The sequence below is a fragment of the Bos mutus genome, chromosome 18 (assembly GCF_027580195.1).
Source record: "Bos mutus isolate GX-2022 chromosome 18, NWIPB_WYAK_1.1, whole genome shotgun sequence".
Classification (NCBI taxonomy): domain Eukaryota; kingdom Metazoa; phylum Chordata; class Mammalia; order Artiodactyla; family Bovidae; genus Bos; species Bos mutus.
The window spans coordinates 27,311,767-27,333,251 of NC_091634.1; the positions used below are offsets into that span (position 1 = coordinate 27,311,767).

Genomic DNA, 21,485 nt, shown 5'->3' on the forward strand with positions numbered 1-21,485 from the left:
ACAGCGGCCATGGGGGAGGGAGGTGAACTGAGAGGCCGCAGCAGCGTTGCCAGCGGGAACTGTAGTTTTCGGTGTCTCAATGTCTTAGCTGAGCAGGCTTATGGCCGAGCATGTTTGTACTACATCTCCCAGAGATCCTCACCAGCCTGAGCTGGTCCGCCCCTGGAGAACTCTGCATTATGGGAAGTGGAGTCCGAAATGTGTCGAGGCGTGGCGGGGTCTAAAGCGAGTTGCAGGACTGGGACTCGGTTTCCCTGTGGCCCGGGTTGGCTCTCTGGTCATTGGCTGAGCGGGGCGGATCTTGTCCTGCTCTTCCCCGCCCCCAGTGACACAATAGCAGCTCCCTCCAAGATGGCGGCGGCGACGGCGGACCCGGGAGCTGGGAGCCCTCAGGTTGGAGACTCCTCCGGCGGGGCCACTGGGTGCGGGCTGCCGTCCCCAGGGGAGCAGGAACTGAGCCGGCGCTTGCAGCGCCTGTATCCTGCGGTCAACCAGCACGAGACGCCGCTGCCGCGCTCCTGGAGCCCCAAGGACAAGTACAACTACATCGGCCTCTCCCAGGGCAACCTCCGCGTCCACTATAAAGGTATCGGTCTTCTGGCCGAGGGGAGGAAAAGGCCAGACTGTCCACAGGGTAGCTGTGCTGCCCAGCCGGTGCTGCATCATGTCCCTTCCCCAGCTTGGGTGCTCTGGGTTGGGCCTTAGCTCCTGTAGGGTGTCTAGGGTGGTGGAGCTGACCAGGCCAGTAATTGACTGCCTTGTCTGTTCTGCCCTGAGACACCCGGTGTCAGGAGAACCGCAACAGATGTCCAAACCACCTGTTGGGTGATTGGCGTGGACCTTCTTCCCAGGGCCTTCCTGCTTGTCCTGAGGTAGCTCCAGGGATTCTAGCTGAGCCCTTTACCACTGCTTAGTTTCAAAAGTGTCTGAAGAAAAGGGTGGTCACATCCCCTCCATCAACCAGAGGTCCATGAGCTTGCTCACCTGCCAGACAGGCAGGTTCCATCCCAGACAGGGCCTGAGGTTCTGCCCCAAATCGTGGGGGCATCTTCCAGGGCTGCCTCTCCCTCCCCTATTCTTCCAAGTGGGCTGCCTGTGTCTTGAGGAGTCTGCCAGCAGCACTAGGAAATCTCTCATGTAGGCACCCACATTGCAGGTACCCTCCTGTGGTTTCTGTGGTGGACAGAGTCCCAGGCAGGGCTGCTGTGCTTAGCAGGAGGTGAACCAAAGGTGGGAGGTTTATGTATTTGCTTAGTTGTTGTCTGATTATTTCTTGGACTCTGCAAGGGCTTCCTCTGGCCGTGAAGGGGTAAAGTTGCCGTGGAGCAGAGAGGAATGAGGCTTCCATTTGTATCTCCCTCTGCTGAAATTTCTTCCTTGTCCTCTTCTATTAGGTCATGGCAAAAATCACAAAGATGCGGCGTCAGTGCGTGCCACCCATCCCATACCTGCTGCCTGTGGCATTTATTACTTTGAGGTGAAGATTGTCAGCAAAGGAAGAGATGGGTAAGCCCCTCCTGACCACCTTGCCCCCAACACTGATCTGTTCCCTGGGTCAGAGTTTGAGGTCTCCTGGTTGACGCTTGTGCCTGTATGAGCTGCTGAGCTGCATGGGTCTGAGCTGCAAAGGGTTGAGTAGTGGGTGCCTGTTACCCGGCTGTGGTCATGAACTGGTCTAAGCAGTAGCTTTTGATGGCAAGTAGGTACATTTTGTAGAAGAGGGGCTTCTCTTTGGTGATGATGTAATGACTGTTTCCCTCACAAGTCAGGGAAACAAGTAACAAGTTTACATTAACAGTTGAGCGTCCAGAATGAAGTTCCTCCACGTTGTGTGATGTTTGTCACTTCCCTCCTTTCACGCTGTTGCTGTATTCAAGGTTCCTTTTTATGGCATTTAGTCATATAGAGGCCCCTGGGGGCTTCAAAGAGATAGTAGAGTCTTTGCAGCATTCATCAAAGCTGTGGCAACCACTGGCCTGTCATCTTAGGGTAAACAGCATGGACATGGTCAGAATCAGGTGACCTTGCTACTTATAAACTTGTTTTTCAGTCCAGTGACTTGAACACCAGTTGGACCAGCTTTAGGAAGGTCCTCATTAAAGTCAGCACTGGGGAGGCTCCCTAGTTTAGGGTGATCTAAGCAGATATAGGAAATCAGAGGGGAAATTTTTCATTTCTCTTCCTTTTCTTCTCCTAGTTTGCCTCTTTTTTTTTTTTCTGGTGATTATCACAAAGCAGGTGTTTAAGTTACGAAATAAAATGATTTTAGCTGGCTTGGAAAGATTTTCCTCATCAAACCTTAGGTCTGGTTTGGGTGGTTTGCCAACCCCACCAGTGATCTTTGTTTCTACCCTGAATGTGTGTTTTTGAGCATTCAGAGTACTTCCTTTCTCAAGGGACAGTCCCCCTTGTGGTACATGCAAAATGCACGGCCAGGGGGCTTTGCTAGGGGCAGGACTGCTGGAGTTGGAGCTTTGTCTGCTTCCTCGGTGAAGTTGTAACATCCCTGCCTGGGAGGGCTCTGTGGTTGTGGGTAGTAACAGGGCTTCCATCTGCTTGTCTGTCCTCTGGGGAGCTAGGCCAGCATCTGAGCTACCTTTAATCCCAGAATTCTGTGAAATTCTGACCGTGGCGAGCTATTACATCTTTTACTTTTATCTCCATGTAGTGAATTTACAGATAGGAAGTTTATATTATCGGAGCTCTTTATTTATTTGTTTTTAAATATATTTCTTTATTTGGCTGTGCCAGGTCTTACATGGCATGTGGGACCTTAGCCCCCCAACCCGGGATTGAATGCAGGTCCACCTGCATTGGGAGCGTGGAATCTTCGTCACTGGACCACCCGGGAAGTCCCGATCGGTGCCCTTTAGAGACCCTGGTTCAATTCCTGGGTCGGGAAGGTCCACTGCAGAAAGGATAGACTCCCCACTCCAGTATTCTTGGGCTTCCCTTGTGGCTCAGCTGTTAGAGAAGCTGCCTGCAATGCAGAAGACCTGGGTTCAATCCCTGGGTTGGGAAGATTCCCTGGAGAAGGGAAAGGCTACCCACTCCAGTATTCTGGCCTGAAGAATTCCATGGACTATATAGTCCATGGGGTTGCAAAGAGTTGGACATGACTGAACGATTTTCACTTTGAACCTTCTATTTTCCCTTTCCGCTGTCTGATAAAAGCACATACATTTAATGTGCTTGAACTCACATGAATAAGAATGGCCTCTTAAGATGAAACAAACACGGCAAAAATAGTTGCAGTGTAGACTGAAACGTTGGTGTTTCAGTCTTACACTGCCAAAGAAGTGGATTGGCACGTCCTAACCTTGTAGGCAGGAAAATGGATCATTTTGGATAACAGCTGAGCTAGTAAAAGGAGAGAATAGTTTTTCAGAAGGGGAGTGTTTAAATGCAGAGACCCGATTTCCTTCACCTGGCTTTTAACCTTTCAGTTATAAGTGGATCTTGCTGTAAAAGACCCCGTGTCTTGCTAGATTGTCATACTGTTGGTGTTGCCTGCAAATCCTCAGAAAGTTGAACATCTTCTCCCAGCTTTCCCAGCAGTTTTACATGTGGTAAATATAGCTGTGAGGTTGACCTGGAAACCTCAGTCATAGAAAGGTCGCGAGTCACGTATGCTTGTGGTGGCCTGCTTTAGTTGACCGCTTTCAGAGGAAAGGTGTACGAATGTCTCCTATGGCCTCTTTATGGAATTACTGAAAGCCGTCTCATGGCTAGGATATAGCCAGATGGGCCAGCTGTGGTTTTGAGGAGGCCAGGGGCTGTTCCAGGGCAGACAGTCATCAGCTTGTTTCCTGTTTGCCGTCAGTGTTGAAGGTGTGTTTCTGACCTGGATTTGGTCCACAACCCAGGTGTTAACCGGTTGTGTAGCTTTCCTGTATTATCTAGTTCCATCTTCATGCATCTCTGGAAAGTGGCTGGAGTGAATGATGATGTACCTGTTTCATGGGTGAGCCCTGAGCCCCAGGGATGTTTGGCGACCTACCCTGGCCACAGGGCTTAGGGCGTGCAGTGGAGTAGCCTAACTTGTCAGTGCCTTCACCTGATCCCAGACACGTGCGTCCACGCCGCTGCCACCTTTCCCTGTTGCATTCTTCCCCTGGGTGGAGAGAATGTCCAGTCGGAATCTTAGGAGGTCCTAGTGTTCTTAGAGAGCCAAAAGGTGCTTAGTGCTGATTGGGACCAGAGAAGTGTGGCATGCGGTGGACTGGGCTTGGTTGACTTAACATTCTGCTGAATCTGTAGACCTGTTTTTCTGCAGATTTGGGGACAGGCCTCCTTTTTAAAAGGTGTTGATGAACCGAATCATCAGTATCACTGTTTTCCAGAAAGGCCTTTGTTCTGAAGATGTCTTTTGTAGAAGAATACACTAAGCGTGTCTGATTGCCTTATGGCTCAGACAGTAAAGAATCTGCCTGCAATGCGGGAGACCCAGGTCTGATCCCTGGGTCGGGATTCCAGGGGTTGGGAAGATGCCCTGGAGAAGGAAATGACAATCCACTCCAGTATTCTTGCCTAGAGAGTTCCATGGAGAGAGGGGCCTGGCGGGCTGCAGTCCACAGGGTCACAAAGAGTCAGAGGTGACTTTGACTTTCAAGCGTGTCCAGTTAGATTTCATTTCAAGGGTTATATTGATTCGTACCTGCTATGTGCCAAGTGCATGCTTGGTACAGGGAGAACAACAGGAAAGCCTGCACAGGCCAGCCTTGTCCTCAGAAAGCCTTTGGCCTACCTACCAAAGAATGGACTGAAGGGTTGTCTGCGTGAGGAGGCAGAGCCTGGGCATGGTTTTGAGGGATGAGTAGGAGTTTCTCAGCAAGTGAGACCTGTTGGACTTAAAAATGAGCCTGGTTGGTAACTGGCTTGACGTCTGGGCGCTCTTCACATATAAGGGAGGGCTGGAGAAGGAAGGGGTTATGTTTGAGCTAAGAGCTGGGCTCACACTGACGGGTTTTAGCTGCATTTTGCCGAGTCACCAGAGCTGGGAACCCCAAGAGGAGACATCAGAGCCCTGCCCCTGGTGCCAGGAGATAAGGGCATCTCAGTTGATTTTGTTAGGAAGCCAAGGAGGCCCTGAAACCGAGGGTCCCTGGGGAGTGACGTGCTCAGGCAGAGTTTGTGGACCTTTGGGTGTCTCCGGCTCTTAGTGATGACACATAGAGGGTGTGGCTGGCCAGGCTGACAGATGCTCCAGTGTGACCCTCAAAATAGACTGTAACATCATCCCAGCAGCAGTGGTGGCGGCCTTCTGACATGTGATGAGTGGCTCTGCCCAAGAACAGCAAGCCTGGGCTAGAGCACCGGATGGAATGGGGGGGGGTGGGGGGTCTCCTCTCCTCTGCAGCTGGTGCTCAGGCCCTCTGGCCCTCTGGCCACAGCCAGCCTGCCTTTCCTCGCACTTGTAGCTAACTTTCTTTGGCCAGTCAGCAGTGTGGTCATCATTAATTCTCCACATCACAGCGAAGCATGCATCGTTTTGTCCCGGTCCCAGGCCTGGGCCCCAGGAACACAGGCCTGAGGCCCATCTGGAGAGGAGGCAGGTATGCCTGTGCACATGCCCTCACAGGGTGGTGTAGCAGAAGCCCATCCATGATGTGTGCCGTCCCCAGGGGTGGCCCAGAGGTTGGACTTCCTCCTGTACCTGAGAATTTGGGAAAACTTCATAGAAGAAGTGAGGATGCTGAATCTGGAAGGGCAGATTGGAGCATTCCAGGTGAACAAAGCGAGAAGCGAGACCCTAGACAGAGGGAGCAGTGCATCAAAAGATGGGGAACACGGAGCATGAGAGAGGCAGGGACCAGGTCAGAAATACGTGGCCAGTGTGCTTTGGCTAAGGAGCTTGGCCTTATCCTGAGGACAGCAATGTATGAGGATTTTGGATCTGCCTGCACTTTTGAGCATGGATAGGGGAGAAGAGACTCCACTGGTCTGGTTCCACCAGGCCCAGCTGGCTGAGATCCCAGTCCGGTGCAGGCTGGTGCTTTTAGGTCCTCGATTCCAGCTGTGGCTTCCCTTCAGCAGTTATCTTTTCTCTCTCTTGGCTGGCCTCTCTCCTGTTTGGTGGGATGCGGAGGCAGGAGGTTGAAGACTGGCAGCCAGAGTGACTTCTCAGAGGCAGAAGGCCTCTGTGTGTGCTGGTATTCTCTGGTACTCTGATTTGTTAAGTCCCATCTGAAAGGCAATACTGTCCAGAATTTTCCATCCAGACTCAGAGATCCACTCACCCAATTAAGACCTCACCTGCCATGTTTCTGGTTTGGTGAGCCACTTGAGCACAGGCCTTCCAGTGAGAGGCAGCCTGTGGCTGGCCCCTCAACCCTGGGATTCCCCACTCCAGTCTCTGCTGTGTACAGTGCAGTTGAGAAACTTGGTGCCCATCTGTGGACCTGGGGAAGGCCTTGTCCTGCCAACCTTGAGAAGTTGGTGCTGTCTTTGCCCAAGGCGGCTGCTGACGGTGGTTCCTTGTTCGCGCTGACTACCCCCCAGTGCTGATGGCCTCCTGGGCAGACACTGACTGCATCTCTCCCTAGTAACGCGTGGCACTGTTTCTGGAGACCCAGCATGTTGAGGCTCTGGAGCAGCTTGGAGCCTTGTATCACTGACCTGTGTTGGGTGTTAAAGTCCAGGTCTAGTTGGGTGGGTGTACTCAGGTGTGATCTGGCCTAGAGCAAGAAGACTGGAGTCCATGTGGTGTCCACTTTTCTGGTAAGACCCACTCCTGCCCTGAGCACATGTGGGCTTCCCTGAGACCTCTCTGCCCATTGTATGTCACCACCCAGGCTCCACCGGTGAGCTGAGAGTGGGGAGTGTGGCTTCTTTCTTCAAAACTGGGGACTTCCTTGTCAAGGATCAGCCTGTAGAGAAATTTCTAAAATTCACTTCACGCCTTCCCCCAGCCCCTCCGCCACACCCCCATTATTTTTTGTTCTCAGGCATGTTTGGTCTGTTTCCTGGATAGGTCGCCATGCAAGGGGGATTTCCCATTAGAAGGGCAGCAGGAGCTCCTTGGAGTGGAGCAAATAGGAGGATGGGCTCAGCAGCTCTGCACTTCAGGCACCATGTGCCATCCTATTCTGGGACCATTGAGAAGGAATCAGGGGCCCCAGAGTGGGTCTCTATAGTCAGAGGTCAGTTAGAAAGAAGGGACTGACCACTAGGAGAGGGGTGGATAACACCACGTCTAAATGCAAGGATGTTCCTCTGCCTCCCTAGAAATCTGTCTAGCTCCAAGATCCTTGGTGTTTTGTTGTAATTGAAATGTGAGGTTGTGACTCTTGCTAGAAAAGAAGCAGTGGGGTGGGGGGCTTGCTGCTGGAACAGGGCCCAGCCCCGTGTCAGGAAAGGGCTAGTTAAAATATGCTCTGGACTGTTTAGGGAAGCAGGGGAGGGGTAAGTCTTTGTGTTCTTCACATGCTCTCTGCCGCTCCTACCTCTTGGACCTTAGAGATGGCTTGGGATTCAGAGAAGTTTACTTTAGGTTATGGACCCCAAGTGTCAAGGCTCAAATACCTGCACTGTCTGCTCAGCTTCCGTGGAAAACATTATGGACCAATAGCAGCACTCATTCTTGTCCAGACAGAGCCCCAGAAGTTTTCTTACTGCCCAGCACACCAGGCAGCTACTGTCTTTTTGTCAGAGTTTCATATGATACAGAAACCTACTGGTCCTTGGGGCAGAGACAATTTCAGATGAGAAGAGGTGGAGAGAGGAGAAAGGCAGTGTGCCCCGATGGTCCGAGGGCTCAGCTCTTTTCTTCTGGAGGACTTTGCTGAGGTCAAGCTGAACCAAGAGGAAAGAAGTAGAGGAGACAGTCTGCTGAGTAGAATTGGTTATAACCCAGTTTACAAAGCCATGTGTCTGAAATTGGCATGGGCTATTTTATACAGGGTTCTCTTTTAGTATCAACTGTTGTGCCAGGAGTTTATTGGTAGTTATATATGCCTTGCCTTTTTTCTTTTTTTAACCAAAATGTATTTTTATTTTACCTATAATTTTTTTTAACTGTAAAAGAATACTCTTGCAACACCTGACACAGTGTACATTTTAAAAATAGCAGAGGGGACAGAGAGATGCAGATTTAAACAAATGCAGGTTATTGCTGTTATGTATGCTGTATCATTTGGGAACATTGCAGAGAAGAGAAAATGATTTCAGGTACTGTAAGCAGGTAGGGGGTTTATTACATGGAATTCAATGCTTTCAAAATCATTCAGATCAGTCGCTCAGTCGTGTCTGACTCTTTGCAACCCCATGAATCGCAGCACGCCAGGCCTCCCTGTCTATCACCAACTCCCGGAGTTCACTCAGACTCACGTCCATCGAGTCAGTGATGCCATCCAGCCATCTCATCCTCTGTCATCCCCTTCGCCTCTTGCCCCTAATCCCTCCCAGCATCAGAGTCTTTTCCAGTGAGTCAACTCTTCGCATGAGGTGGCCAAAGTACTGGAGTTTCAGCTTTAGCATCATCCCTTCCAAAGAAATCCCAGGGCTGATCTCCTTCACAATGGACTGGTTGGATCTCCTTGCAGTCCAAGGGACTCTCAAGAGTCTTCTCCAACAACACAGTTCAAAAGCATCAATTCTTCGGTGCTTAGCCTTCTTCACAGTCCAACTCTCACATCCATACATGACCACAGGAAAAACCATAGCCTTGACTAGACGAACCTTTGTTGGCAAAGTAATGTCTCTGCTTTTGAATATGCTGTCTAGGTTGGTCATAACTTTCCTTCCAAGGAGTAAGCGTCTTTTAATTTCATGGCTGCAGTCACCATCTGTAGTGATTTTGGAGCCCAGAAAAATAAAGTCTGACACTGTTTCCACTGTTTCCCCATCTATTTCCCATGAAGTGATGGGACCGGATGCCATGATCTTCGTTTTCTGAATGTTGAGCTTTAAGCCAACTTTTTCACTCTCCACTTTCACTTTCATCAAGAGGCTTTTGAGTTCCTCTTCACTTTCTGCCATAAGGGTGGTGTCATCTGCATATCTGAGGTTATTGATATTTCTCCCGGCAATCTTTTTTTTTTTTTTTGTATTCTATTTTTAATGGAATAAATTGGCATGAAAAGGTAGGAAAACCAATTACATTTATGGTTCTAAAGTGAAAGTGAAGTCGCTCAGTCGTGCCCAACTCTTTGCGACCCCATGGATAGTAGCCTGCACCAAGCTCCTCCACCCATGGGATTTTCAAGGCAAGAGTACTGGAGTGGGTTTCCATTTCCTTCTCCAACTCCCGGCAATCTTGATTCCAGCTTGTGTTTCTTCCAGTCCAGCGTTTCTCATGATGTACTCTGCATATAAGTTAAATAAGCACAGTGACAATATACAGCCTTGACGTACTCCTTTTCCTATTTGGAACCAGTCTGTTGGTCCATGTCCAGTTCTAACTGTTGCTTCCTGACCTGCATACAAATTTCTCAAGAGGCAGATCAGGTGGTCTGGTATTCCCATCTCTTGAAGAATTTTCCACAGTTTATTGTGATCCACACAGTCAAAGGCTTTGGCATAGTCAATAAAGCAGAAATAGATGTTTTTCTGGAACTCTCTTGCTTTTTCCATGATCCAGCAGATGTTGGCAATTTGATCTCTGGTTCCTCTGCCTTTTCTAAAACCAGCTTGAACATCAGGAAGTTCATGGTTCACATATTGCTGAAGCCTGGCTTGGAGAATTTTGAGCATTACTTTACTAGCGTGTGAGATGAGTGCAATTGTGCGATAGTTTGAGTATTCTTTGGCATTGCCTTTCTTTGGAATTGGAATGAAAACTGACCTTTTCCAGTCCTGTGGGCACAAGAGGGCCTAGAGGAGCTGTCCCATGTTGAAGGTCAGAAAGGGTGGTGGTGAGGAGATACCCCTCGTCCAAGGTAAGGAGCATTGGCTGCGTTTTGCTGGCGCAGCCGTGAAGAGATACTCCACGCCAAAGGTAAGAGAAACCCAAGTAAGATGGTAGGTGTTGCAAGAGGGCATCAGAGGGCAGACACACTGAAACCATACTCACAGAAAAGTAGTCAATCTAATCACACTAGGACCACAGCCTTGTCTAACTCAGTGAAACTAAGCCATGCCTGTGGGGCAACCCAAAATGGGTGGGTCATGGTGGAGAGATCTGACAGAATGTGGTCCACTGGAGAAGGGAATGGCAAACCACTTCGGTATTCTTGCCTTGAGAACCCCATGAACAGTATGAAAAGGCAAAATGATAGGATACTGAAAGAGAAACTCCCCAGGTCAGTAGGTGCCCAATATGCTACTGGAGATCAGTGGAGAAATAACTCCAGGAAGAATGAAGGGATGGAGCCAAAGCAAAAAGAATACCCAGCTGTGGATGTGACTGGTGATAGAAGCAAGGTCCGATGCTGTAAAGAGCAATATTGCATAGGAACCTGGAATGTCAGGTCCATGAATCAAGGCAAATTGGAAGTGGTCAAACAAGAGATGGCAAGAGTGAATGTCGACATTCTAGGAATCAGCGAACTGAAATGGACTGGAATGGGTGAATTTAACTCAGATGACCATTATATCTACTACTGCGGGCAGGAATCCCTCAGAAGAAATGGAGTGGCCATGATGGTCAACAAAAGAGTCCGAAATGCAGTACTTGGATGCAGTCTCAAAAACGACAGAATGATCTCTGTTCGTTTCCAAGGCAAACCATTCAATATCACAGTAATCCAAGTCTATGCCCCAACCAGTAATGCCGAAGAAGCTGAAGTTGAATGGTTCTATGAAGACCTACAAGACCTTTTAGAACTAACACCCAAAAAAGATGTCCTTTTCATTATAGGGGACTGGAATGCAAAAGTAGGAAGTCAAAAAACACCTGGAGTAACAGGCAAATGTGGCCTTGGAATACGGAATGAAGCAGGGCAAAGACTAATAGAGTTTTGCCAAGAAAATGCTCTGGTCATAACAAACACCCTCTCCCAACAACACGAGAAGACTCTACACATGGACATCACCAGATGGTCAACACTGAAATCAGATTAATTATATTCTTTGCAGCCAAAGATGGGAGAAGCTCTATACAGTCAGCAAAAACAAGACCAGGAGCTGACTGTGGCTCAGACCATGAACTCCTTATTGCCAACTTCAGACTTAAATTGAAGAAAGTAGGGAAAAACACTAGACCATTCAGGTATGACCTAAATCAAAATCATTAGGACTTAGTTTCCAGGTAATGGCAGGCTACTTGAATAGAACCCTGTGCTGAGAATGATGAAAAGGTGCTGACTTACAAAGAAGCAAACTCAAGGCCAGTTTCTGGATGAATACCTATAACTAGGGAGCTAAGGGTACTATCTGAGAACCTAAGAGCATTTGCTGTGTCCACACTCAGCTCTGCTCCAGCTTTGACACACAGTGCCAGAGAGGTTAGTGTCTGGAGCTTATGGGTTGTGGGGGTCTGGGAAGAACCTGCTCACATTAAGGTGGGGTGCCAATGTGCTATTACAGTTAAGGGCAGCATATTTGGTAATATGCTGGAATATGATAAGCTCTGTAAATTCAAGGCTTGGTCCTTGAGTCTCCCAAGAGATTCTTTAAGGAAGGAGGCAGAGTCCAGGGTTATGAATAACCTTCCTAGAGCCATCCATGGGGGCTATTCTGTCTGTTCCTGTGTCGTGGGCTCTCTGGGTGCTTTGATGGTGCTGGTGGTGTTGGATGCATGAGGGTCTCCGGACACATTCAAAACCGCCTTCCTCCCTGCAAGCACGTCCTGTCTCATGACTCCTTTGCCTTCAGATATGGTCTTCCTTATGTTGCTGGGTTGGGTCCATTCATCTCTGTAATACCCCTCCTCTTGGGGGAGTCAGTGGGCTACACAGAGTTGGGCTTAGTGGGTCACTGGGTGGCTTCTTGGCAGAGGGCCAGGGTAGAGGGATGACTGCTGGAGAAGAAGCTTGTACCTGAGGTGCAAGTGTCCTGATGGACTGTGGCTTTAAGCAGGCCCATCAGACCACAAACTAAAATCCCCAGCATCAAATATTAGCCCTCATTTCAGAACTAAGTGTCAGTTGGGGTTTTTCCTGAAATGTCTCCCATGGATCATTTTGTAACTATGACCCCAGTTGTTGTTGTTTAGTCACTAAGTTGTGTCTGACTCTCTGCGACCCCATGGACTGCAGCACGCCAGGCTTCCCTGTCCTTCACCGTCTCCTGGAGTTTGCTCAGACTCATGTCCATTGAGTCAGTGATGACCCCAGAGGTCCCCTCTGATGTGGAGGTGTTGATTTCTTATCTGGGGCAGATTCTGATATGAACAAGATTGCCAGCCTTCCGATCTGTGGCTGAGGTGTTAGATGTCAGGATGAAACTGTCTGGTGAGATTCCAGCAGCACCTTGCGGGGCTGACGCAGGGGACGGGGCAGTGGTGACAGACCCTTTGACTTGGGAGGCTCGGCAGCCAAACTACCTTCCTGCAGCCCGCAAGAGCCATCTCAGCCCTGAGGCTCAGGAGCTTGTCCCTTCTCTCCTTGTCACATCCTACCAGAGCTCTGTGGGCCTGGAGACAGTTAATTGATGGAGCTTAAATTAAAAATGTTCAGGGAATTCCCTGGTGGTCCAGTGGTTAGGACTCAGCATTTTCACTGCCAGGCCAGGTTGGATCCCTGATTGGGGAACTAAGATTCCCTCAAGCTGTGCAGCGTGGCTGGGAAAAAAAAAGTTCAGATCCCATAGTCATTGGTTCATATATCTAATGTAACATTTGTTAAAAGTGTCTCTGGGCTTGCCAGCCCATAAAATCCACCTTTCCTCAAAGGGGAAGTTGATAAAAGTAAAAAAAAGAGCTAGGTCTGTATTCTTCACTCTTGTTACGTGCTGTGTGCTTATGGTGAGGACTTCTTTCTTCTGGCCCCGACACGAGGCCTGGATACTCTGATGCTTTCCACTGAGCTCTGTGCCAAGCCCTACTTGTCTCATCCGGAAAAGCCAGATGAGGCTAATGCTGGCCTACAGGGCCATATGGGTGTTTTTGGTGACTCCCATGTGTGTGCTAAAATAAATACAACATTAAACATGCCATTTTAACAATTTTTAAGTGTAAAATTCAGTGGTATTAATTGTGTTCAACTTGTGCAACTATCACTACTGTTTTCCAGAACTTTTTTATCACCCCAGACAGAAACTCTGTACCCATTAAGCAATAACTCCTCATCCACCACCGCCCCCGCCCCCCCCCCCCGCCCCCGCCCGGCTCCTCCCAGCCCCTGGTAACCTCTAATCTCCTTTCTGTCTCTATGAATTTGCTTATTGTAGATATTTCATAAAAGTAGAATCATACAGCATTGTCCTTTTATGTCTGGTTTATTTCATTTAGCATAATGTTTGCAGGGTTTATCTTATGTTGTGACCTGTGTCAGAATCTTACTTTTTTATGGCTTGTTTATATTTACCACATTTTCTTTATCCATTCATCTGTTGATGGACACTTGAGCTTTTTACATCTTTGACTATTGTGAGTAATGGTATAATGAACACTGGCATGCAAGTATCTGTGAGTTTGTCTTTTCAATTCTTTTGAGTGTATACTTAAGAATTGCTTGATTGAGTGTATACTTAAGAATTCTCTGGTGGCTGAGCAGTTGGGGCTTTGCACTTTGTGCAGACAGGGAAAAAAAAATTTGCTTGATTGTTCTGTTTAACTTTTTGAGGAATTACCAGATTGTTTTCCACAGTGGCTATACAGTTTTATATCTCTACCAGCAATGTGTGAAATTTCTAATTTCTTTACTTTTTTACCAATAACTTACTTCCTTTTTCCTTTCTCCCTTCCTCTTATTCTTCTTTATTTCCTTCCCCATCCTATGTGTGAATTAGTATCTCATTTTGGTTTGCAGTTCTAATGGATTAGTAATGTTGAGCATCTTTTCATGTATTTATTGGCCGCTTGTATATCTTCTTTGGAGAAATGTCTACTCAAGTCCTTTGGCTAGTTTATAATTGAGTTTTTTGTCTTTTTGTTGTTAAGTTGTAGGAATTCTGTATATTTTTGAATATTAGATCCTCATAAAGCTATGATTTAGAAATATTTTCTCCCATTTCCAAGTTGTCTTTTCACTCTTTGTTTTTTAACCTTCCTGCACAGCTTGTGAGATCTTAGTTCCCCAACCAGGGATCAGACCCGTGCTCCCTGCATTGGAAGTGTGAAGTCCTAAGCACTGGACCGCCAGAGAATTCTCTCTTCACTTTCTTGATAATGACCTTTGATGCATAAAAGTTTTAATTTTGATGAAGTCCAATTCATCTGTTTTTTCTTTTGGTGTCGTATCTAAGAATCCATTGCCTAAACCAGTCATGAATCTTTTAAGTGTTTTTTTGTTTAGCTCTTATATTAAGATCATTGGTCTGTTTTGAGTTAATTTTTATACAAGCTATGAAGTAGAGATCCAGTTGTCTCAGCACCAAGTTTTGAGGAGACTCCTCTTCTCCCATTGAGTGGACTTGGCACCCTTGTTGGAAGTGATTTGGCTGTGTAAATGCACTTGCGGACTTTCAGTTCTCTCCTGCTAGCCTACGTGTCTGCCTGTGCCAGTGCCGCACTGTTTCGGTTACGCTAGTTCTACAGTGAGTTTTGAAATCAGGAAACAAATCTTTTAACTTTGCTCTTTCTTTAAGATTGTTTTAGCTACTTGGGGTCCCTAGCAAGTCTGTATGGATTTTGAGGGTTCTCTTTTCCACTTCTACAAAAAAGACTGTTGGAATTTTGGCAGGGATTGTGCTGAATCTGTAGACCAACTTAGAACGTATTAACAACACTTTCCATCTACAATATGAAGTCTTCCAGTCCATGAACACAGGATGTCTTTTCATTTATTTTTGTCTTCTTTAATTTCTTTCAGCAATGTTCTATAATTTTTCATGTACAAGCGTTTTCACCTCCTTGGTTAAATTTATTCCTGAGGGTTTTGTTTGTTTTTTTGATTTTAGATGCTATTGTAAATAGAATTGTTGTCTTAATTTTCTCCTTTAAGTGTTCAGTGTTAGTATATAGAAACACAGCTGCTTTTTGTGTGTTGATTTTGTATCCTTCAATTTGGGTATGTATTAACTCTAGTAAGCTTCCTGTATATCATTTGGGATTCTCTCTATACAGAATTTTCTATAGGTAGGGTCATGTCCTCTGCAAATAGAAATAGTTTTACTTATTCCTTTCCAATTTTTACCTTTTATTTTCTTTTCTTGTCTAATCAATCTGAATAGAACTTCCAGTACAGTGTTGAATAGCAGTGGTGAAACGTCGACTCCTTGTGTTGCTCCTCATCTTAGGGTAAAAGTTTTCAGTCTTTCACCATTGGGTATGTTGGCTGTGAATTTTTCCTAAATGCCATTTATCATATTGAAGAAGTTCCCTTTTGTTCCTAGTTTTCTGAGTGTTTTTATCAAAGGGTGTTGGATTTTTCAGATGCTTTTTCTATCAATTGAGATGATCCTGTGGTTTTTTTTTTTTTTTTCCCCTTCATTCTGTTAATGTGGTTTATTATATTCATTGATTTTCTTATGTTAAATTGCCTGTGACTTCCTGGCATAAATCCCCTTTGGTTGTGGTATTAATCCTTTTAATGTTGTTGAATTTGGTTTGCTATAGTTTTGTTGAAATTTTGTGCATCTCCATTCAGAAGGTGTATTGATCTATAATTTCCTTTTCTTTTGGTGTCTTTTCTTGTTGGCTTTTGATCACTGCTCCAGGGTCTCTACCATTTTGAGCTTGCATCTGGGTTCAGCACACTTGGAACAGTACCCAAACATTATTCGGCCCAGAGCTGAAGTCTCTAGGTGAGAGCTAGGAAAGCTCTTAGGAGACTGTTAGTCCAACCTGTCTTTTTCTGACAGGGAACCTGAGCTGTGGGGCGAAATCCAAGACTCATAGTCCTGAGTTAGGCTGGAGTGTCTGAGGCCAGGCTTCAGAGTCTGAGGTGTTGTCTCTGGAGCCCAGCTGCCAAGTGTCCCTGTCACTTTAGAATCCTCGTGTGCTTCTCTTCAGGAGGCAGGAAGGGAATATCAGACTTGTTGCCAAAGAGGTTCCTTGGATGGAGTACTCCAAGCTGTCTTTCCTGTCTGGGTGGGGGCTTACAGCAAAGGGTGGTCTCCTCCCTCCAAGCCTTGTTGTACATCTCCAGAGGGTGTGAGAGTCCAGAGGCCTGCTTTCTAAGGTCCTGTCCTCTGTCCGCCCCCAGGCTGGCCTGGGTCATGGAAAAATCTCCAGTCGGTTAGAGCTGTGCTGAGGCTGTGTCACTGTGTCCGCGGGGTCTCCCGAGGGTGTGCTCTCTGAGGTGCTTAGGATGCACCAGGGGCCGTGTGAGCCAGAGCCCCAGCTCCTCTGCTGAGCATGGAGTTGGACCCTTTTAGTTTGTTTCTGCGAGTGTGCTCTTCACATGCAGCTTCCGCTCTCCTGTCAAGGTTCAGGGAAATAAGAATACCGAGAAGCTGACACGAAGGCCCAGTCCCCCACTGTGTCTCCCTGGTATTGAAATGTTGCGCTGGGACAGCCCAGAGAGAGTCTGATGGCTGAGAGCCAGCAACCTCCTCAGTGTGCAGCCATCAGCTGGCTCTTGAAAATGATTTTTTCATGACTCTCAAAGTAATTTATGTTAATTGTAGAAAATCTGGAAAACTAAAGAGAAAGGAGAAGAATGCAAGCCGCCTGGAGTGTTCTCAAGACTCTCCGCATGACTGCAGTGGATCCAGTGGGCTGTTGCTTTTGTGGGAGAGTCAGCAGAGCGGGTGGGGGGCAGCACAGGCCCCGGAGGCCACCAGTCCATTCTCAAGGCTAGTCATCTTGCAGGGCCCCAGTTTACCTCTGCCGCCCCAGGGCGGACCTGGCGGTGGTCTGCAAGGGCCACTGCTGCCACCGTGCCTGCTCTGTCCTGCTCTCCGGTGGATCCCCACCCAGCTTGGCCCAAGCAGGGCCACTTGGCGCCCTCTTCTCTAGAGCCTGACAGAGAGGCAGAGTCACTCTTCAGGCTCACGTGTTTTTTTGCGGGAAAGGATAGAGACTAAGGTGGATGCCGACCGATGGCCTCCCTGCCAGGTAGCTTGTCGGTTGTCTCTCTATACTTACTGTGTCTAATGTGATAGACACATGATAGTCTTCAGATGGGTTTAGCTTACTTTCAGTTGTTTTATAAGGTAAATAACTTTTCCTGCAAGCTCCTCAGATGTATCCTGCTGCTTGAAAAGAAAGCCCTGGTGGACATATGAACTGTCGGGGAGCTAAGCTCTGTCTATTCTAGTCACTGGCTTGGGGAGCGAGAGCCCATTTTGCCTCCTGTGTCTTTGAGTGTTCCTAGCATTGACTGACCTTTTACCAAGAAGGAAGCAAATGCTCACCTCCTTTTTCCTTGGTAATTCCATGTAAAACAGGCATTCCTCTTTAGATGTCCCGAGATCCAGGCCTTCAAGGATGGCCTGCTTTCCTTTACGAGATCATAGTACTCGAAGGGCCTCCAGTGGACGAACTGGACTCTAGGGTTGTAGTCATCCACCATACTATCTTTATGCCAGTACCAACACTGTTTTGATTATTGTAGCTTTCTTGTAAGTTTTGAAATAAAAAAATATGATTCTAACTTTTTTTTTTAACACCCTCATTGATTCTGTGTATTGCTTTGGATGGTATTGACATCATAACAATATTGTCTTCCAATCCATGTATGGGCAGATGTTTTTCCATTTGTGTCTTTTTATGTTTATTTATTTACTTAAATTAAAAAAATGTATTTTTCGGCCATGCCATGTGCCTGTGGGATCTTAGTTCCCCAACTAGGGATTGAACCCAGCCCCCCTGCAGCAAAAGTGCTAAGTCCTACTGGCCACTGGACTGCCAAGGAGCTCACTATTTGTGTATTTTTAAATTTCAGCAACATTTTAGGGGTTTTAGTGTATAAGCTTTTTGCCTTCTTGGCAAAGTTAATTCCTAAGTATTTTATTCTTTCGATGCTATTGTAAATGGAATTATTTTCTCTTTTCCTTTTTTGATTGTTCAGTATTAGTATGTTGAAACACAGCTGTTTTCTGTGTGTTGTTTTTATATCTGAAACTTTGCTGAATTTGTTTGTTCTAACAGTTTTTTGTGGAATGTAGAATTTTCTATGTATAGAATCATGTCATCTGTGAACAGAGATAGTTTTACCCATTCCTTTCCAATTTGGATGCCTTTTTCTTTCTTTCTCTTGTCTAATTGCTCTAGCTAGAACTTCTGATATTCTGTTGAATAGAAGTGGCGAAAGCAGGCACCTTTCCTGTTCCTGATATTAGAGGAAAAGTCTTCAGACTTTCACCATTGAATACAATATTAGCTGTGGTTTTCTCATATAAGACCTTTTATTATGTTGAGATTGTTTCCTTTTATGCCTAGTTTGAGTGTTTTTGAGAAGTAATATACCATACAGTCCGCTCACTCACAGTGTACAATCCAGTGTTTTTTAGTGTCCTTATAGTTTTTTTTTGCCTCTTTGCTTATCTTAACCTGGTTGGATAACAGTTTTCAAGTGTATGAATACTTGCTAGAAGGCTGCATGTTTTTGAAATTTTAGGACGTCATACTTTTGGAAAGACTTAATGTCACACAGTGTTTGAAGAGTTGGGACTCATTCCCTTTGAACTCTGACTTAGCTTGACCTCATATGAACATTTCAAGTTAGGGTCCTGTGGGGCTGCTCCCTGTATCAACGACACTTACAGGGGCATGACATTCAAGTGTGGAGACCGGTCTCTTCTGGGTGCTTTACCCTTAGCTTACCTACTCAGATTCTCAAGATGACCCTGGGGTTTGTACAGAGGCTCCCAGACCATCCGCTGGTAAACACTGCCCCAGCTGTGGGGTAGCGTCTATAGGAAGGTGTTGAGGGGTAGCTGCCAGAAGTGGAAGGGGCTTCTCCTGTTGAGAGACCTAAGTAACTTGTGTTTGAGTACATGTGCCTTAGTAGTTCCCTGTTCTCTTGGGAAGTTGTGGAACCAGATCTCTGTTGCTAGTGGCCAAGCATACATTCCCTGGATGACCCTTGACCTCCCCTATTTGTAGCCCTAAGCAGTCAGGGGTCACCCAGGAAGCACATGTGATTCAAACACATAAGCCTTCATCTTAGTGTCAGGAAAGCTGAATGTGAGGGGTGGGATCGCATGTGGTGTTGGGCTCTAAAACAGGGCAGGATTAGTGGCCTGGCATCCAAGTTAGGAAAACTCCAAACTCCTGGCTCTATTGCACTTGCATATGTTGATTGATGACTGCAGGGCAGTCAGGGTCATTTGCTGTTTGGTCAGAGATGGCATAAAGGGAATGGAGACCAACTCTTGGCAGCCTCTTCCATGTAAAGTCAGGAAGCTGATTATTTGGGCTGCTATTTTTCTGGGAAAATGTGCAGGTTTTAGCCTAATGGGAATCCTGCCAGCAGGCTTACACACCTTCTGCTCTTGATGGTTGCCGAAGGTCCCCTTTTGGCAAGAAGTAGCAGGCAGTTTGAGAGTCTCAAATCCTTTGAACCATAGAAGCCTTTCTTTAAAGTGTTGTTCCTTCCCCTTTTCTCCCTTCCCTTCCCTCTCCTTTCCCCTAACCCTTGCAGGCCAGTTATTAGGGCCATGTGTTGATTGGTGTCTTTCATGGGTTCTGCCCACAAAGATGCGAAAGCTGGCTTCAGGGGAAAATGGGTAGGTTAGACCCTTCCTTTCTTCTCCTCCAACACCCATTGTTGCAGCCAGTCAGAGAAGGACATTCAGTTTACTGCAGATGGAAGGCTCGCAGATTCTGGAGCACCATGTGGTGGGGACTCTGGTAGTGTTAGGATACTGGTCCATATGTTTCGTGGAACATGCCAGAAGAGGAAGAGAAGAGTCCAAGATGGAGAAACGTATGTGAGGTGGTTCCTTGCACAATTACAACAGGGAGCAGTTGGAATGTAATTTCCAGCTACTTGGAAATGGTCAAAATAAGGCAACCCCATGTGATTGCTTTACAAGAAAAACATTTTTATTGTGGTAAAATACGCATCACATAAATTTTACCATTTTAATTATTTTTCAGTGAACAATTCAGTGGCATTAAGTACATTCACATTATTATGCAACCAAAAGTTACACCTTAGCCATCTTGGTTGGTGTTTTTACTGTTGTGATCTTCTCAGCCACATGTTGATGCTCATATGTGGTTAACAGCAGGCATCGTATGTGGGTTTCTAGTATTTTACACTTAGATGGTGGTGACTTGTTTCTCTAGTTTCTGAGTTCTTGGGGAAATACCTTACTGTGTCTTTGTATACTACAACTATATAGACTAAAAAAACCTGTTCATTCCCTTCTCTGACCTTCCCTCTCACGAGTGCAACTGAGATATCTTTGACAGAGTTGCCCAGCACGGGTCCCACCTGGCTGTGGCAGCCTTGGTTGGTTAGGTTCCTGGGTGGAAGGAGTAGAGGGTGGGTCTCTGTGGCCTCACACACTGTCACCTTCAGCTTTGGATGATTAAAGAGGCCATTGGTGAATATATGGGGCAGGGTAGTTAGTTTGGAGACCTCAAGAGAAGAAACCCTAAAAAAAAAAAAAAAAAAAAAGAGAAGAAACCCTGTGTAATGAGGGGTATTTATGACTCTATATGGATCCAGCTGGCTGTACTTTTTCCATGTCTTGGTTCTTGCTGAAGAGTGGCTTGTCCCTGTGGCTTAAACTTGCATTATTCTGCCAAACACTCCGTAGGATTGAACTACTTACTTTAGGTACTTCTTGGGAATAGATTCCACTGCCTTAGCTGGGAGCCAGAAGCCAAAGGACGGGAAGCAGTGATTCCAGGAAACTTTGCTCTGAAACTGAAGCCAGTGATTCCTGGTTGTAGACACTGCCTCCTGTTTTTCCAGCTGCTTAAGGCATTGAGAGATTTCCATTAGAAAATCAAAATACAAAGGTTCTCCAAGATCCACTAGTGTGTTAAAGGAGTCTCTGCCTTCATTGCTTTTCCTGTTTTTCTTTTACCAAGAAATATTTGAGAAGGGAGATGCGTAACCCATTTGTTAACCAAAATGTTTGTGTGTGTGCTTTTTCAAAGGTACATGGGAATAGGACTCTCAGCTCAAGGCGTCAACATGAACAGACTTCCTGGTGAGTCACTGGCTAAGAGAACATTTGTCCTGGTCTCTTGATCCATTCTGTGATGAGAATCATGGTGGCAGCCAGCAGGCTGGAGAGGACTTTGTTTGCTGGCTGCCTACCCGCCAAGCCAAGCCATTGGGTGGAGGATCCTAAAAGGTAGCCACTGGGCCGGGATGGCATGGGCTTCCATTCCAAAAATGAACTGGCAAGTGATTGTCGTTCATGGAATTTGAACTGTTTACAGTCAGAACCAAGCGACCTGAGCTTGCTCCCTGTGGGGATACGCCTCAGTAGCCCTCACTCCCATTGGCCTTTGCTTGACCAGTCTGGGACTCTGGCATTTTGGAGAGGAAGGCTGCCATCAACCTAGGTCCTGTTTTCACTTTACCATGTTAATG

General features: G+C 46.6%; 1 protein-coding gene across 1 annotated transcript in view; it reads left to right on the forward strand.

Annotated features, from left to right (window-relative positions):
• Positions 1-319: 319 nt before the first annotated feature.
• RANBP10 (RAN binding protein 10) overlaps positions 320-21,485 on the forward strand; it is a 60,772-nt gene continuing 39,606 nt past the window's right edge. The window contains exons 1-3 of the mRNA XM_005896535.3: positions 320-586; positions 1,395-1,506; positions 21,044-21,096. Of these exons, the coding sequence (XP_005896597.1) occupies positions 352-586; positions 1,395-1,506; positions 21,044-21,096 (400 nt within the window). The 5' untranslated portion in view covers positions 320-351. The remainder of the gene's footprint in view (positions 587-1,394; positions 1,507-21,043; positions 21,097-21,485) is intronic.